General features: G+C 35.4%; 1 protein-coding gene and 1 long non-coding RNA gene across 2 annotated transcripts; both read right to left on the bottom strand.

Moving 5' to 3' along the window:
* Positions 1–3,555: 3,555 nt before the first annotated feature.
* On the bottom strand, positions 3,556–4,610 carry LOC123663461. Its single transcript, XR_006744660.1, has 3 exons — positions 4,354–4,610; positions 4,009–4,104; positions 3,556–3,730 (listed from the first exon to the last, which is right to left on the bottom strand). It is a non-coding gene; the product is annotated as an uncharacterized LOC123663461 (long non-coding RNA).
* A 140-nt stretch (positions 4,611–4,750) lies between these two features.
* On the bottom strand, positions 4,751–6,380 carry LOC123663603. Its single transcript, XM_045598275.1, has 4 exons — positions 6,207–6,380; positions 5,890–6,010; positions 5,450–5,589; positions 4,751–4,815 (listed from the first exon to the last, which is right to left on the bottom strand). Exons 1-4 carry the CDS (start codon positions 6,274–6,276, stop codon positions 4,751–4,753), a joined length of 396 nt encoding a protein of 131 aa, XP_045454231.1. The 5' UTR covers positions 6,277–6,380.
* Positions 6,381–17,221: the final 10,841 nt, after the last annotated feature.

Genomic DNA, 17,221 nt, shown 5'->3' with positions numbered 1-17,221 from the left:
AAAATGAGTTTTTCGCGACTTACAGCAAAACGGCAAGTTTTATCGTAAAAATAATTTCAGACAATAATTGTAAATCATAAAATTATCTATAAAAAATATAAAAATACGTACTAAGTACTTAGCGTTTTTTTAACCGAGTTCAAAAAAGGAGGAGGTTACACAATTCGACCGTATACATATATATAGGTGACTCGTAGCAAAAAAGTATTTGCACATTTTTTGTTCATTTTTGTTGTCTGAAGTATTTTTATGATAAATCTTGCTGTTTTCCTGAAAATCGCGTAAAAAGCATTTTTTTAACATTTGACCTTGAATAAAAAAATCCATACAGGGGAAAGATGGGGAATTTTCAAATTTTATTTATAATTATATTTTGGACTATTTCACCAATTTTAAGGTTGTTGTATATTAATGTAGCTTCATGTTTTGGTTTAATTTGACCGGACTACTACCTCCGATCCCCCGCAGGAGGTCTGGTCGTTTTACTCACCAACAGGCTTGAAAGCAGTATTATTTAGCTGTTATCTTTTTTTTTATGTCACTAGGTCGGCAAACAAGCGTACGGCTCAACTGATGGTAAGCGATTACCGTAGCTTATAGACGCCTGCAACACCAGAAGCATCGCAAGCGCGTTGCCGACCCAATCCATAATCACAAGCTCTGGTCACCTTACTCACCAACAGGAACACAACACTGCTTGAAAGCAGTATTATTTAGCTGTGATCTTCTGTAAGGTCGAGGTACTACCCCAGTCGGGCTGCTCCATATTTTGAGCAGGAAATTCCTGCTGTGACCTACCTCAGTTAGATCTTCTTTAAGGTCCCCTAGTCGGGCTGCTCTAGATTTTGCGCGTGAAATTTCCTGCAGTGCCCACCTCAGTAGCTTTACAAAAAAAGACGTAAAACCAAAAAAGTACAGCCAGTCTATTGTGGTGTGTGTTGTCGCCTAAAACCTCGTCAGTTGTAAGTACATTGCTGTGTGGTTACGGCAATAAAGAATGTAGCCACACCCTCTCTTCCCGTGGGTGTCATAAGAGGCGGCTAAGAGATAACACAGTTCCACTACCACTTTATAGCTTAAGAAGGCGACCGATGGCGGAATAAACATCCAACTGCTGGCTTTGAAATACACAGGCCGAAGACGGACAGAAGCGTCTTCGGTGCGACAAAGCCAGCCCTGTGGTCACCAACCCGCCTGACCAGCGTGGTGACTATGAGCAAAACACATGAGTTCGCTCTATTTTTGTGATGATACTATAATGCGTACTAAGGGCCTGTTTTACAGGTTGCTGATAAAGTTTATGTGGCACATAAATTACTGATAGATGTTACCAGCAGAATTTAATACTGGTATTTGCTCGCAAACAAAAAACAACCGCCTTCAATTACATGGACAAGTAATACAACGTAAGTAGAAGAAAAAATAATCAATCAAATGCGCGTTTTCAAAGATTACTCAAAAAGTAATCACCAGACCTTAATCAAATTTCAATGAAACTACAAAACAAGTATCGGCTTTCGATTCAAATAAGAATCATTATAATCGGTATACATGGAGAAAACTTATTATTATTATGTGTTTCTTTTGAATACAAGCGACCTGCCTTGGCTTCGCACTGTTGCAAAAACTATCAGTGTCCCTCTACTATATTATGCGTGTATTATACATATAAAGCTTCTTCTGGAATCACTCTAATTAATAAAGAACACCGCATCAAAATCCGCATCGGGAAACGACTTTGTTTTATACTTGTAATAATATTTCCTCATGATTACTTTCCTCACAATGCGAGCCGTTTCAAGCAACACTACCTTTGGAATCCGACCCTTGATGCTATTATTATTATTATTTCTTTTATTCAATTAATTTTCTTATGATTACATTTTTAAATATATTTATAAAAAAGACTAATAAAAATATTTAAAAATATAAAAATAGGAGTCCTCCGGTGGCAGGTTGAGGCCCAGGCCACCGGCAGTTAAGGTTCCAGGCTGAGGAACCTCCTCACAATGCGGGCCATTTCAAGCAACACTGCCTTTTGAATCCGACCCTTGATCCAACAGTCAAGTGAGAGTTTCTTAAGGTGTTGGTCGAAACTCTTCGCTAAAAGACCATTAACCAATACAACAATAGGAACAATTATTGTTGAGTCTACATTCCACATGCTGGTAATCTCGTGGGCAAGGTCTAAATATTTACTTAATTTTTCTTTTACGGCCTTTACGAGATTATCGTCATGTGGAACTGTAATGTCAACAATTATTGCTCGGGCAGCTGATCGGTCTACTAGCACTATATCAGGTTTATTGGCTGCAATAAACCTGTCAGTGACAATAGATCGATCCCAGTAGAGCAATGCATGACCATTTTCAAGAAATGGCGTTGGGTTATACCTATAATAAGGCAACTCATTTTCAACGAGGCCGTATCGAATAGCAAGTTGTTGGTGTATAATCCTGGCTACTTGGTTATGTCTGTGCAAGTACTTACCGTTAGCAAGATGACTACAACCGGAAACAACATGTCTAATGGATTCTCCAGGCTTATGGCAAGCTAGTCTATATGTCTGGAGTTCCGTCTTTCATGATATGTTTCCGGTAGTTATTCGTCTTGATAACTTCGTCCATAATTGCACAGACAAAACCTTCGGTTTCTCCGAAGAGGTTCCCGTGTTGTAACCAGGATATAGAGCTGGACTGGTCTACATCTGGGTCTGTCAGAACTTTGTAGAACCGGCCATTTAATTCCTTGCTCTTCCATACGGCCACGCGGTCAACGGTACGCATTACTATAGGCTTACGCCATTTCTCTTTGCCTAAGGACAGCGGAGTAAAGCCCCTATCAACCGCAACAACGTCCATGTGCATATCGCTCTTTATATTTAAAAAGTACTCTCTGAGATTATACACCTCACGATTGTGGAGATTTTTAGCGTTTAAAAAGCCACGACTCCCACATTTTCGTGGGATCTATAATCTCATCACAGACGATCGAGGATGGTGTATTCGGTACGGTGTTAAAAGTTTACGGACTTGGCGATCAAGGGTATCTAATTCCGTTTGAGTCCATCTCAAAATGCCAAAGGTATAGACGATTAAGGGCATAACCCAACTGTTAAAGGCACGCACCTTGTTATCGCCCGAAAGAAAGCTGTGGAGAACTTTCTTCAGCCGGCCAAAGAATCGTTCCTTTACCAGTTGCTTCATGGCTCCGTCATCAATGCCCAATGCCTCTGATATTCCGAGATATTTATAGGTTTCACCTTCGTAGAGAGATCAGATTATTATTATTATTATTATATACTTTATTGCACCAAAAACAGAATATAAAGAAAATTACATGTAAAGTTGATGGCAAAGGTGAAGTTATGCGGTATAATACCACGTAGGTCGACGACAAAATTGCCAAGGAAATACGCATTATTAGATATAACTCGAAAAGTACTTGTTAGATCGCAATAAAATTTAAATGAATTAAAATTTTAATTACTATTTCAGGTCTTATTTATATTTTAATCAGATCAATGTGAAGGTGGGGTAAATAAAAAAAATTAAATCTTTTTTTAAACGTATATATTGAACTTATGACTTATACATCCGAATTTTTATAAATCAAAATTAATAATTTACATTCACACATTTGAAAATCATTAAATCTGCATAAAATCTTCTCAGTATGATCGATTGATGATCGCCATGATGATACGAGCAATCACCGCGTTGATTTCGTACTGTAAGAATAAATATTGCATTAGTATTGTCAATTATGGTACAAGGCACACTCTAAATGACACAAAACTAGTTTGACCCAACCCATCATAAGCTCATAAGTTGAACTGTCAAAACAAAAAAAATACAGTCGAATGGACAATCTTCTCCTTTTTCGAATTCGGTTAAAAACAGACTTCATAATAAATTTAAATTTATCATACATAATATAGTAAGAAATGTATCAACTTTCAAAAATTTTAATGACTGGAATAGGTGAGATTTCTTGAGCTTAATGTACCTGGTATTTTTCGAGAGTATTGGGAAGAGTGTCGTTTAAGAACTTATTCACACGTTCGGAGTAGTCATTTCCATTACCAATCAATTTGACGTCAGCCTGAAAAATATAATATATAGTATTTATTAACTAAAATAATAGATGACTAATATTTAGTAGGATAAGTATCAGTACAGGCTGTGAACATTGATTTTAAAATTACGTCATATTTTAATATATTATAAATTTTAGTCGTTTGTATTGATTTTGTGAATGTTTATTTATTTCAAGAAATTCGTACAGGAAGGTTTTAGGTAGCTTTGTTAATTTTGTAAAACTATTGGAATGTTTTTTTTTTTCAATGCGTACCTCAATATTGCCAATACCGTTCTGCAAGTGGATGCCAACTATGTTGACACCGACGATGATATTACCTTCATAGCGAACCTGGCCAGATAGGCGTATGTCTTTAATTGAAAGCCTAAAAAGGAAGTACAAGAATTTAAAGTCATTGTTTCATTAAAAATTTAATCATCTTTAAACGTCCAGTAGTTGTGAATGATTTAATTTAATAGCAGCATGTAAGAGAAATGAGATGAAAATGTATGAAATCTATAAATATTTATATTTATAGAAATTCAACAATTGATACAAATGTGTTACTAGCTTGTTCTTAGCACGCCTTCGTTGTATTTTTAGTGATCGATACAAATGAAATTTGAGAAGGATTTTTTTCGGTTAGTAAAATATCAAGCTTATCAAACTCTTACCAGCCGCTTAATTCTCCACTCAGTTCCTTTTCTCCAATACCAACTTCTAGGCCAGAATTACCTAAGCATACAAAAGAATTACAATTACAGTACAAAGATAGGTTTTTAATTAAATATACTATTTTGAGGTAGATCGTAGCAGGATTAATAGTGCTCAAAAACTGCAGCAGTCAGACTAGGGAAGTACCTCGCTCTTACAGAAGGCCATAGCTAAATAATAATGCTTTCAAGCAGTGCTGGGTTCCTGTGGTAAGTAAGGTGGCCAGAGCTCCTGGAGCGGGTCGAGGATAAGGTTAGAAACGCGTTTGCGATGGTTCTATGTTGTGGCTATAGGCTACGGTAACTGAGGTAGGAATTTCCTACTGCTTAATATGGTGTAGCCCGACTGGGCTGGTACGTCGACCACAGCTAAATAATACTTTCAAGCAGTGTTGTGTTCCTGTGGCGAGTAAGGTGACCAAAGCTCCTAGAGTGAATTAAGGGGTTCCTAGGAGGGATTAGGGATAGGGTCGACAACGCGCTTGCGATGCTTCTGGTGTTGCACGCGTCTATAGGCTACGGTAATCGCTTACTATCAGCTGAGCCATATGCTTGTTTGTTTGTTACCCGTTTGTTGTCGTTTAAAAAAAGGAAAGAATTAGAAAGGAATTTAAGCATATAAGTAGTATAAAATTATGAAAAGTTGATAAACTCACCGATTCTCATATTCATTTGTGGAACTACAACATCGAAGTCGAATGTGCTAAGAAGGACATTATTGAAGAGTCTTCTGATGACAATGTTGCTAGCACCGGAGAAATGTAAGTCTTCAATATCGAACTTAAATTGAAAAAAGCTAGAAAAAAAATCAACACCGAATTAAGACATTATTTTACATATAAAACATACATAATCAAAGACAAAAACATTTAAATTTTAAAAATGGTTTCATTTCGATAACAATGGTTCTATAATAATCATCGCAAAGGGTAGACTACATTCATGTCATCGAGAGTTCCAGAGAACTAACATTTAAACTATCGAGTAAAACTCTGTTACATATCTCAAATAATAAAGAAGCAAATTAAGGAATATTCGTCGTTAAAGCATACAAAGAAAAGAACGAGATTGAGTAAATAACCATATATCCACTTACTTTCCGATGTATTCATAGGCAAACCTACTAATATCTAGCGGGTCATAACCAGAATTCTTGATATGTTCACTGATTCTTATAATTATATTACGAACAAGATTAGTAACGATGTCGCTGCTTTCTGTAACAATAATATTAAAGTGAATTTGAAACGTTGTGTATGTTCTACAGGACTATATAATATAGAGGACTATATTAATAAGAGAATTATGAATATTTCAATAATGTAAATGTTACCAATACTTGATAAATCTTAATAGGAAATGGATAACTGATATATGCAATCAAAAAAGAAAAAATTAAGTTATAATATTTACCATTGAATTGAGGAGGCGAGGCTAAGGTGCCTGCAAGGATCAGTAGAACGGAGAGCACGGCAACCTTCATTTTAATAGAAACTTAACTTTGAATTAAATTTCAAATATTAAGTACTAAAGTGCCTCTACGATGCTCAGTATTTATACAAATATTAATCGGTGATTAATTTTGATAAGATTAAAAATGGTATAGTGATATACCAAAAATAAAAACGTTACATAATAGATATGTAGAAATGACAACAGAGAATAGAACTTTTACTGCTTTAGCTTTGCATCAGACTAAAATTTATGTTTCTTTATTCTGTTTCTAGGTTAGGGGTAGTTCCTTTTGACACATGGTTGCGGACTGTTAATACACATTTCTCTAGTAATATTAAGGACGTCGTTGCTCTAAGGTTACAGATTACAGCGAGTTGGAATTCAAGCAGTTGGTACAAATAATGACTGAAGGCCTGTTTAACCGCCTGTGAATGAAAACAAGAGATGGAAAAGGCCATTAGGCTAATTTCTCATTAATTCATCATCATCACTTCAGCCTGTCGCAGTCCACTGCTGAACATAGGCCTCCACAAGTTCGCGCCGAAAATGGCATGAACTCATGTGTTTTGCACATAGTCACCACGCTTAGCAGGCGGGTTGGTGACCGCAGATCTGGCTTTGTCGCACCGAAGACGTCCGTCTTCGGTGTGTATATTTCAAAGCCAGCAGCTGGATGGTTATCCGTCATCGGTCGGCTTTTTGAGTTCCAAGGTGGTGGTGGAACTGTGTTACCTCTTAGTCACCTCTTACGACACCCACGAGAAGAGAGGGGTTGGCTTATATTCTTTACTACCGTAACCACACAGCATCGATTAATAATAAACAACTTGGAGATTAACATTCATATGAATAGAAATATTTCATAGATATGAAATAAAAAACAGTATGCATACCAAGAATTGTTATCTCTCGGATACTGTCATCCGTAAGATAGCGTTTTATCCACAACGGTGAAATAGGCCCTAAATTTACTAACTTATACGAAATTTATAGATGTCCAACGGTTTAGATAACGTATAAATTACAATTAATAATAATATTAATTAGAAATTAGGATTTCGTCATAATATATAGATCGTTTTATGTTTTAACGTAACGAACCTAAACTGTGTAAAATGTTGTTATGATTGATCATAATGTCCACGAAATGTGATAGTTGTGTTTGCTCGCAAACAAAAAAACCTACTTCAATTACATCGACCAGTAACACAACGTAGGTAGACGAAAAAAAAGTCAAGTAGATACGCATTATGACGAATAACTCAAAAAGCACTCGTCAGATCTTGATCAAATCTAAATGAGACCATATGACGACTGACCATATATATGCATGACCATAGCGTCTTCGGTGCGACAAAGCCAGCTTTGCGGTCACTAATTCGCCTGCCCAGGGTGGTGACTATGGGCAACACATATGGATTCTCGCCATTTTTGGTGCGAACTTGTGGAGGCCTATGTCCAGCAGAGGACTGCAATAGGCTGTAGTGATGATGATGGTATGACGAGCACCAGGTTGAACAAAAGAATAATCGAAATCGATTCACTCGGTAAAAAGTTCCGAGAAACACACGTAAGAAATACAATCGAATTGGGAACTTTCTTTTTTATTTCGAAGTAGGTTGAAAAGTAACAAATATTTAGGTTTATAAGGATTGATTGTGTATCCGCTTAAACAACAAAGTTATTTACTTTAACTGAATTAAGGTAATTTCCTGCTCAAAATCTGGAGCAGCCCGACTGGGGAAGTACCTCGACCTTACAGAAGATCACAGCTAAATAAAACAGCTCTTAAGCAGTGCTGTATTCCTGTTAGAGAGTAAGATAACCAGAGCTCCTGGGGGGAATGGGAGATAGGGTCAGCATATATTCGATTAAAGCTTCAAGATAGTATAATTTTCTCCGATATTGTTAGATTATCATCATATTTCAACGAATTGTCACAAAATATTGACAAATTATACACATATAACTTCCTTAGGTTTCACTCCGTCTACTCTATTAAACTATTGGTATAAACCGCATTCTCTGTTCATTAGTTTATGAGTTAATCGCGAAGAGATAATACAGCATGGAACTGTTTTTTATGTTAAGAAAAGTTTTGAACGTTTTAAAATTGAAATGTTCTATGTTAATAAGAATGATGTCCGTAAAACGAAAATAAAAAAAATATGGCAAATTTCCCGTTTTAAAATAATTTTATTAATAAAAATAAACATGTTAATTTTAAAAATGTGGGTCTGTCGAACAGGAATTACGACGACCACATTTCACCTGTAGCATCCCACTGCTGGGCGTAGGCCTTTTCATATGAAGAGAAGTATTTCAGATTAATCCACCACGCTGCAGAGGACTCCAGGTTGGCGGATATATGAGCTATGAGTAACCATCGCTATCAGGTATTTATGATGTCAACCGGGTTCAACGGCTTATTGTGATCTCCAAGGCACGGTGAGGAGACCCACAAGGACAGATATTCAAACCAGAAAGAGGATATAAAAATTAAAATATCCATCCCGAAACCACAAACCATCGGTATTTTAGGCGCCTACACTATACCAGAGCAAATAAGAACAGGGAATCATTATTTTCTAGTAAACAGTCGAAAGATTTATCAACTTTTTAACTTGGTTGCTATGGCAGCGGGTATTTTAGTTCTTTAATACCTACTGATTTTTTTTTTAGAATGAGTATTAATCAAATATATTATATATTCTTTGATAATGATTTTCTACCTAACGCATTATCCGTTTATCTATAATGCATTTGTCAGAATTAAGTTATTATAATTTTCGTAAACGATTCTTATGACGCTTCACGTGGCCTTGAGTTTATTAATGGAATTGAATATTTTGTCTTTAACTAGCTGCGCCACGTGGTTTCACCCGTCTAACACTCACTTATATATAAATATATATAAATATAAATATATATATAAATATACATTTGTAATAGTTTTTGGAACTGCTCTTTTCTGCATACCACTAAATGTTACATTCAAACTTATGTACTAACTAGCCGTGCCCGCGACTTCGTCCACGTGAAATTTAACAAAAAGGTTATTTTTCAGTTCGAAGAGTTATAAACTAAATAAATATCTAAAATGAAAGTAGACTAAGTTGTTCCTTATTAAATTAGCTATCTGCCAGTGAAAGTACCGTCAAAATCCGTCCAGCCGTTTCACATATTAGCCGGAACAAACAGACAGGCAGGCAGAAAGACAAAAATCGTAAAAAATGTTATTTTGGTTTATGTGCCGTGTATACATCCACATGCATTTAGTAAAGAGCTGTTATTTCAATATTACAAACAGACACTCCAATTTTATTTATTTGTATAGATTTCCACCCGGTCCGGATGTGGAGAAACTGACAATCTGTAATACAGGTCTCCTAGCACAACTACGCTAGCACAACTGCGCTAGTTTCATACACAGACTTTACTTATATTAACCCTGTAAAATTTGTACTTTGTATCTGCTTTGTGTCATATCAGAAAACAAGTATAGATGGTATTTATTTATATATTATTATTCTCAATCTCCAGCTATCTACTTACCATTTTCATGAAAATCGGTCCAGTAGTTTTTCGCGAAAGAGTCACAATACATACATATATCCATCCTCAAAAAGTCCGCATTTATAATATTATTTGAATTGGTAATTATATTTAAATTTATGTGAATAATGTTGTGCAAACGAAAAACATAGACTTCAATAACATCGACAAGTAATAAATACAACGTAAGTAGACGAAAAAAATTAACAAACGCACTAGTTGTCACTACGATTTTCAAGGATTCCTCTCGATTTCTCTGGGCTCATCAGATCCTGGTTCCATTATCATGGTATCCCACTTGGGATATCTCTTTTCTAACAAAAAAAAAAGAATTATCTAAATCGGTTCATAAACGACGAAGTTATCCCCGACAATACATAGATATATATACTAGCTGTGCCCGCGGCTGCGCCCGCGTTGAAATTAGTTTGTCACAAAGTTTTCCTGACAAATTTCCAGTGAAACTCTCATCAAAATCGTCTTAGCCGTTCCGTAAACCTTCTTCTTGCGAATGGTGGAGCCCTCTCTCCAATGGTGAAACTGCATGAAAATCCGTTCAGTAGATTTTGAGGGAATCGATCACATACACTTTTGGTGACTTTGTTTTATAATACACTAACTGTTGCCCGCGATTACGTCCGCGTGGTTATGAAGATATGCATTACTATTAAGATGTTTAACGCAAATTATTTTTTTAAACGGTTTTATTTAGCTCACCCCGTTTGTTTTATTTTTTATTATTCTTGGGTCAAATTTAGTAATTCAAATTTCACCCTCTTCCTGTCAACCGATTAATCTGAAATTTTGTATACACTTTGGATTTTGGTGACAATACAATTATGTTTATTCATTATCATTATAAATTCAAGATGGCCGCCGCTACAAAATGGCGGATAATTTATGTTTTATTAATCCCATCAATATGGGTATCAAATGAAAGGGCTCAACAAGCAGAATACAATATACTATAAAAAATTGAAATCCAAGATGGCGGCCGCTACAAAATGGCGGATAACGTAGGTTTTATCAATCCCATCAATATGGGTATCAAATGAAAGGGCTCAACAAGCAGAATACAATATACTATAAAAAATTGAAATACAAGATGGCGGCCGCTACAAAATGGCGGATAACGTAGGTTTTATCGATCCCATCAATATGGGTATCGAATGAAAGTGCTCAACCAGTATAATCAATGTACTATATAAAATTAAAATCCAAGATGGCGGCCTCTACAAAAAGGCGGATAACTTAGGTTTTATCAGTCCCATCAACATGGGTATCAAATGAAAGGTCTCAACAAGTAGAATACAGTTTACTATGCAAAATTGAAATCTAAGCTGGCCGCCGCTACCAAATGTCTGATAACAATTTTTTATCAATCCCACCAATATGGGTATCAAATAAAAGGGCTTGACAAGAAGAATACAGTGCACTATACAACCTCAATATTTAAGATGGGCCTTGCAATAATGAAGCACTAAATGAATTAAACAGAATGCGAAATAAAAACTAAAAACTAGAAAATAAAAATAGGTAAAAAAACTTTTTAAGTTAAACGGTTTTATGTTAAACATACATTGCAATGTTTAAGATAAATGTACTAAAATCCAAAAAATAATAAAATAGATACAGTCGTGGGAATTATAAACATATGCATAGACTAGACTAAAATAAAACCGTGGGGCACGTCAATTGTCTACAAATTATCGACTTAATGTGCGATAGAAGAATCGTTTAATTCGTCGTTAAAAACAACTGCCTAATTATAGTGTAACATTACAAAACAAACATTTTAATCAACGATTGTAGACAATTGACGTGCCCCACGGTTTTATTTTAGTCTAGTCTATGCATATGTTTATAATTCCCACGACTGTATCTATTTTATTATTTTTTGGTTTTTAGTACATTTATCTTAAACATTGCAATGTATGTTTAACATAAAACCGTTTAACTTAAAAAGTTTTTTTACCTATTTTTATTATTTCAGTCACTTGAAATGCTTATCACACTGAGTAACTTTTTAAAAGACACAATTTACGCTACGCTTCAGCCTGTAATATTCCACTACTGGGCATAGACCTTTTCCCCATGTAGGAGAAAGACCAGAGCTTAATCTACCACGCTGCTCAAATGCGGGTTGGCGGATATATTCCCTACTATGAGTAACGATCGCTATCAGGCGTAGATGATAGCAACCGGGACCGACGGCTTAACATGCTCTCCGAGGCACGGTGAGGAGACCCACAAAGACTGCACAAATACCCAGACCACGCCAAACACCTGTATGGCGAATACAAGTGTTTGTCATGTGCGGGGATTAAACCCACAACCAAAAGCGGATGTTTACGCCCTATAAGGAACCTATCTGCCGAATTTCAAGTTTGTAGCTGTTATAGTTTAGTTAGTTTAGTTAGTTTAGTTTAGTTACAGTTATCAGGACAGTCTAGCAGGGAGTCCATTTCTACACAGCGGAGCAGTCGTAAGTAATAGGAAATAGTTAATTATTAGAAATTAATAAATAAAATTTAATTAATAATAATAATTAATTAATAACATAAAAATAAATAAAAATAATTTATATATAAAGTAAAAACATAAATAAATAATACATTGGAAAAAATAAACGGAAATAAATATCAGAATAATTTATTTACATTAATTATTTTTTAATTTAAAAAAATGAAGTTAGAGTTAACCTTATAAAAAACATTCAAAAAAACTACGATTATTGGGTTAAATGTACGAACATTTAACTAATAGTTTCACTATAAATTTACAATATTATTTCCTTCATGAGAAATATTATTATAAAATTATGTCTCTTATTAGCAACTTATAATATAATAATAATAATTAGATAAATAACATTAAACTAAAAAACCTTAAGTATATATATATACATAATATAATAATTAAAAAATATTATTAAAAGGAGTCCCTTTAGGCAAGGTTCCGAAGATACTGGCAGCGTTCCCCCTTTGAATAGCTAGACTAATTCTTTGTCCGAAGTAGCTGCCAGCTCTTCGGTCTCCTGTGACTTCGAATAACCTTTTCGATATTTCCTTAAAAAGGGTTATAGCACTAGGACCCCACGGACCAAGGGTCTCGACACCGAATGGGACAAAATCATATTCGGAGCCTAGACCCCTGTATTTGTCTGCTTTTGTTTTTTCCGCCGCTTCACAAGCCGCACCAGCTCTGTTGTTGGTTCCATGTAGATGGGAAGGGGCCAGCGTGTCTGAACAGGTTGCATCCCATACCAGCACCCGGCCCATCTTCCATGGAATCAAACTCATACCGTCCGGTCTCTTGCCATCGTCTCTTGCAATACCAGTCGGCTCAAGTAGACTTGGCACGTTGACGGTGGCAAGGGACTGGCGTATGATATCGTTAAGTGCGGCATGTCTCGAGAAGCGGCCTGCACTTTTTAGGCATGACAGACCGTGATGTTCTAGCTTATCGACATCACTGCCACAGGGACATTTATGAGGAGCGCAGACCGGAACCCCAAGCCGTAGACAGGTTGCGATTCGGAGCGTGTCAGGCTCAAGAAATGTTCCTGTATTTGTCGAAGGGTACGCGTGAAGCCAGTAGCCGGCCTCATGCGTACCCACGGCCAAAAGCCTAGCACGCGCCGAGCCTGTACTACAGCTTAAAAGATCAGAATAATTATGTTATGTAACATATTTATAATATCAATTCGTTTTTTTTTTTTTTTTTTGTTGAACAATTTTTTCTAGAATATACATTTGTGTTTTTTAAAAGGACCGGACCGAACCGGCCGATCAGGATGAGATGAGATTTCCTGATCGGATCCAAATCAGGAAATCTTATCTTATCCTGATCAGGTCCAGACAAATCATCTGCGTTACATGCCTTATCTAGTCCTGATCAGGCATGCCTGGTCCGGTCCTTATAAGGAAGACGAAAAAATTTCTACTCGGAAACTGAGGGGTTTCGGAGATTTCGTGATGAGTGAGTCAACCTACCATCCCCCGCTTAGACCCCAAAAGGGAGTTGATTTCGAAAGATATATTATTTGTACACCTTCTCAGCATCTATAGAGCTTACATTTTAAATTTCAAGCCTCTTACTTCAAAAACATAGGACTTTAATAAAAATTCCAACCCCCGTTTTACCCCCTTAGGGGTCGAGTTTTGTAAAATCCGTTCTTAGCAAATGTCTACGCTCCATAAGAAACCAACCTGCCAAATTCCAAGTTTATAGGTGTTATAGTTTAGGAGATTTCGTGATGAGTGAGTGACTTTTCGCTTATATATATATATAAATATGATCGCATTGATTAGCCTCCTCCTTTTTGAAGTCGGTTAAATAGTTTAATTTATATAATTATGTTAGTATATGATGTGCATAGTGAACGCGTATCAACCCTTAGTTTTGTCAGCTATAGCCTCCCTTAGCTAGTCGGAAAGCTTCTTTAACATCAAGTCGACCTATAAATAAAATTAATAATTGAAAAATAAAATTTATAACTTGTAATAAAATTATTTGTTATTTTGTTAAATAATATGATTTTTCTTGTAATGGTCTAAACTGCTGAGTTTACCATAAATATTTTTTTTATATTAATTTTTTTATTATTATTATTATTTTTTATTTTAAAAGGATTTGCGAAGCTGTAAAACATAAACTTTTGTTATCTAAGTGGATTATGTTTAAGGTAACAGCCAAATAATATAGATACATATCTTTCAACATATGTACATACAAATAATACATATAGGCCCCGGAGAAGAAAGCAGGGTCACCGTAAACTGCGCCAATGGATTAGTCACCATATATTGAAGCAATTGCTAAGAGATTTATTATATGGTGACTTTTAACTGAGGTAAAATATCCTGCTCAAAATATGGAGCAGCTCGACTGGGGTAGTACCTCGACCTTACAGAAGATCACAGCTAAATAATACTGCTTTCAAGCAGTGTTGTGTTCCTGTTGGTAAGTAGGACCAGAGGACCTGGGGGGAATTGGGGGCGATGCTTCTGATGTTGCAAACGTCTATAAGCTACGTTAATCGCTTACGATCATGTGAGTCATACGCTTGTTTGCCGACCTAGTTATTTAAAAAAAGAGCTTAAAAAGATATTATTGATACATTGACATATTTAATGCGATTACATGGTAACTGAATGTAATTATTGATAAAGAATTGAATGCAATAAATTATAAAAATTTAAATTCGATGATAAAATTAAGGACACATGCGACTTCACTAAATGATGCATAAAACTATAAGACATTATCTTTATTAAAACTTTTAAGCATAGATTAAAAATTATACACCCAAAACCAAGGTTTTTCAATATGTTGTATATAAGACGACGGTTTACTCGGTTATACGTTTTGAGCAATCATGTACTTTGACAGATTTAATACTGACATTGAAAGGTACTTAAAATGATTTTATTGTTGATTAAAACAACTATAATAAGATCGAAGAATTACGTATTATTATTGCTATTAAATTTTAAAGAATATTTTAGATGACTTAGATTTTGATTGTTACAATTTGGTGTCAATAAAGATTGTTTAGATTATAAAAAGTATAAAAGGGACTGTACAGTGATGTTTGCGAGCCCTAGACGTCCTACGCACGTCCTGACAGATCTCGAAGATAAGCTAACACAGACAGCGCCTCCTTTACAGGGAACACAACACCATCTTCGGTGGCGAATACGAGGTCGCCGCGTTAGGACGGCTTGAACACGCTTAGTCATATAGACTGTTAATAGCTCGTCACAGCGCTCTGTATAGCGCCTTCTCCCCTCCCACGAGGTTCTAAGCCGAGGTACGATCTCGCTAGGAAACATCCTTAGGACGAGCGTTTTCCATGAGCCCTCTTAAAGGGCGCCCATCTTTCTTCATTGTATATATGTATATATTAATGTATTGGATCCACAAACAAGTTTACAATAGATATTAATTACATTAAGCTTAAGTATTACAATTTAAGTTATTGCAAACTCAACACTGATGGTCACATTGAAAATAATTAAATTGCAAATGTTGAACCTGTCTTACAATTCATTGTTTCTATAATTAAATTTGATAAGTTATAATCAAAATGTAATATATAATACATATCTACTCACATATAGATATATAAAATTTGATTAATAGGTACAATTATTATAGTGACTATAAAATATATATACACATATATATACCCACATACATAAACATATACAAATACACTAAGTAGTTTTAAATATATTTTTATTTACATAATATCTTCAATATAGGTATATTATGCGTGTAAGTGACTTGTGTGTTATGGTTGTCCATTTAAAATATTAATAACCTGCCTCGTATATGCGTCAATACAATTGGTGAAAATGTCTTATGTATAAAATGTCCTATTATATGTATTAAACATTCGATTTAATGGGCAACGGATACCTGCATTCGTATGAGATCGTGCGAAAACTTGATAACGGCGGGATGGTCGCAAATAAGATAATAATAGAACATTTAATGAAATAACTTTTTTCGGATTTTATCTCGGTTTATTATTAACTTATCCGAAACGTCGGGAATCAAAAGTTAATCATAAACCGCGATAAAATCCGGAAAAAGTTGTTTCATTAAATGAGTAAAATTCGCGTAAACAATAGAACATTATTATGGTAATCAGTATAAAATTGTGTAAATGCCAAATGTAACGGGTGGTTTTTAAAAGAGTGACTGCTGATTAGCTTCGTATCTTTTACTATCAACTCATTAACGCTATCTTCACTAACTTATATTTCACCCTCAGCTTCCGTTCGCCTCACCCGAACACACTTTTCGTAACGCTCTCATCATACATGTACCAGCTTACTCCCCAAGTCAAGCGTGCGTAAAAAAGTTTTACTATAATAATAAAAAATAAGACAGCAGAGATGCACTGTCAACGTCGTACTAAGTTTTAGCGTTACCAGGCAAGTATAAGGATGTTGATACCGTTCTGACCAAATAAATCGCATGTATAAGCGATAATGTATGATATTTGAAAGATATGCAAGTAATTTAGAATCCATAGATGTTGTTAATTTAAACAAAAATAAAGCTAGGGCTTTGTGAAATGTCATTGGTTGCGCTTAAAAATCATCAGACATATTATGTTAATTACATATTTTGTAGTTAATAAAAAAAAGTGAAATCATAAGTACCTAAAGATTGATTGCACTTTTATTTGTAATAAATTTTGTATTCGTAAAGCTTTGATAAAGTATCCGCTGATATTATATCGCAATTAAAGATTATGATAAAAACGCACGTCTTTTTTTTTATGACACCAGGTCGGCAAACAAGCGTACAGCTCACCTGATGGTAAGCGATTACCGCAGCTTATAGACGCCTGCAACACCAGAAGCATCGCAAGCGCGTTACCGACCCAATCCCACAGCCCA

This window comes from Melitaea cinxia, chromosome 20 (genome assembly GCF_905220565.1).
Source record: "Melitaea cinxia chromosome 20, ilMelCinx1.1, whole genome shotgun sequence".
NCBI classification, from domain to species: Eukaryota; Metazoa; Arthropoda; class Insecta; order Lepidoptera; family Nymphalidae; genus Melitaea; species Melitaea cinxia.
The sequence above is the reverse complement of the archived record's forward strand: the minus strand, read 5'-3'. Positions and strand labels throughout refer to the sequence as shown.

What these genes read in the sequence shown, in the direction of transcription:
- LOC123663603 (XM_045598275.1), bottom strand. Translation starts at nt 6,276, where the DNA reads ATGAAGGTTGCCGTGCTCTCCGTTCTACTGATCCTTGCAGGCACCTTA. An exon ending in GCCTATGAATACATCGGAAA is followed by an intron (nt 5,590 to 5,889) that starts GTAAGTGGATAT and finishes TTTTTTTTCTAG; the next exon opens with CTTTTTTCAATTTAAGTTCG. An exon ending in ACAAATGAATATGAGAATCG is followed by an intron (nt 4,816 to 5,449) that starts GTGAGTTTATCA and finishes TTGTATGCTTAG; the next exon opens with GTAATTCTGGCCTAGAAGTT.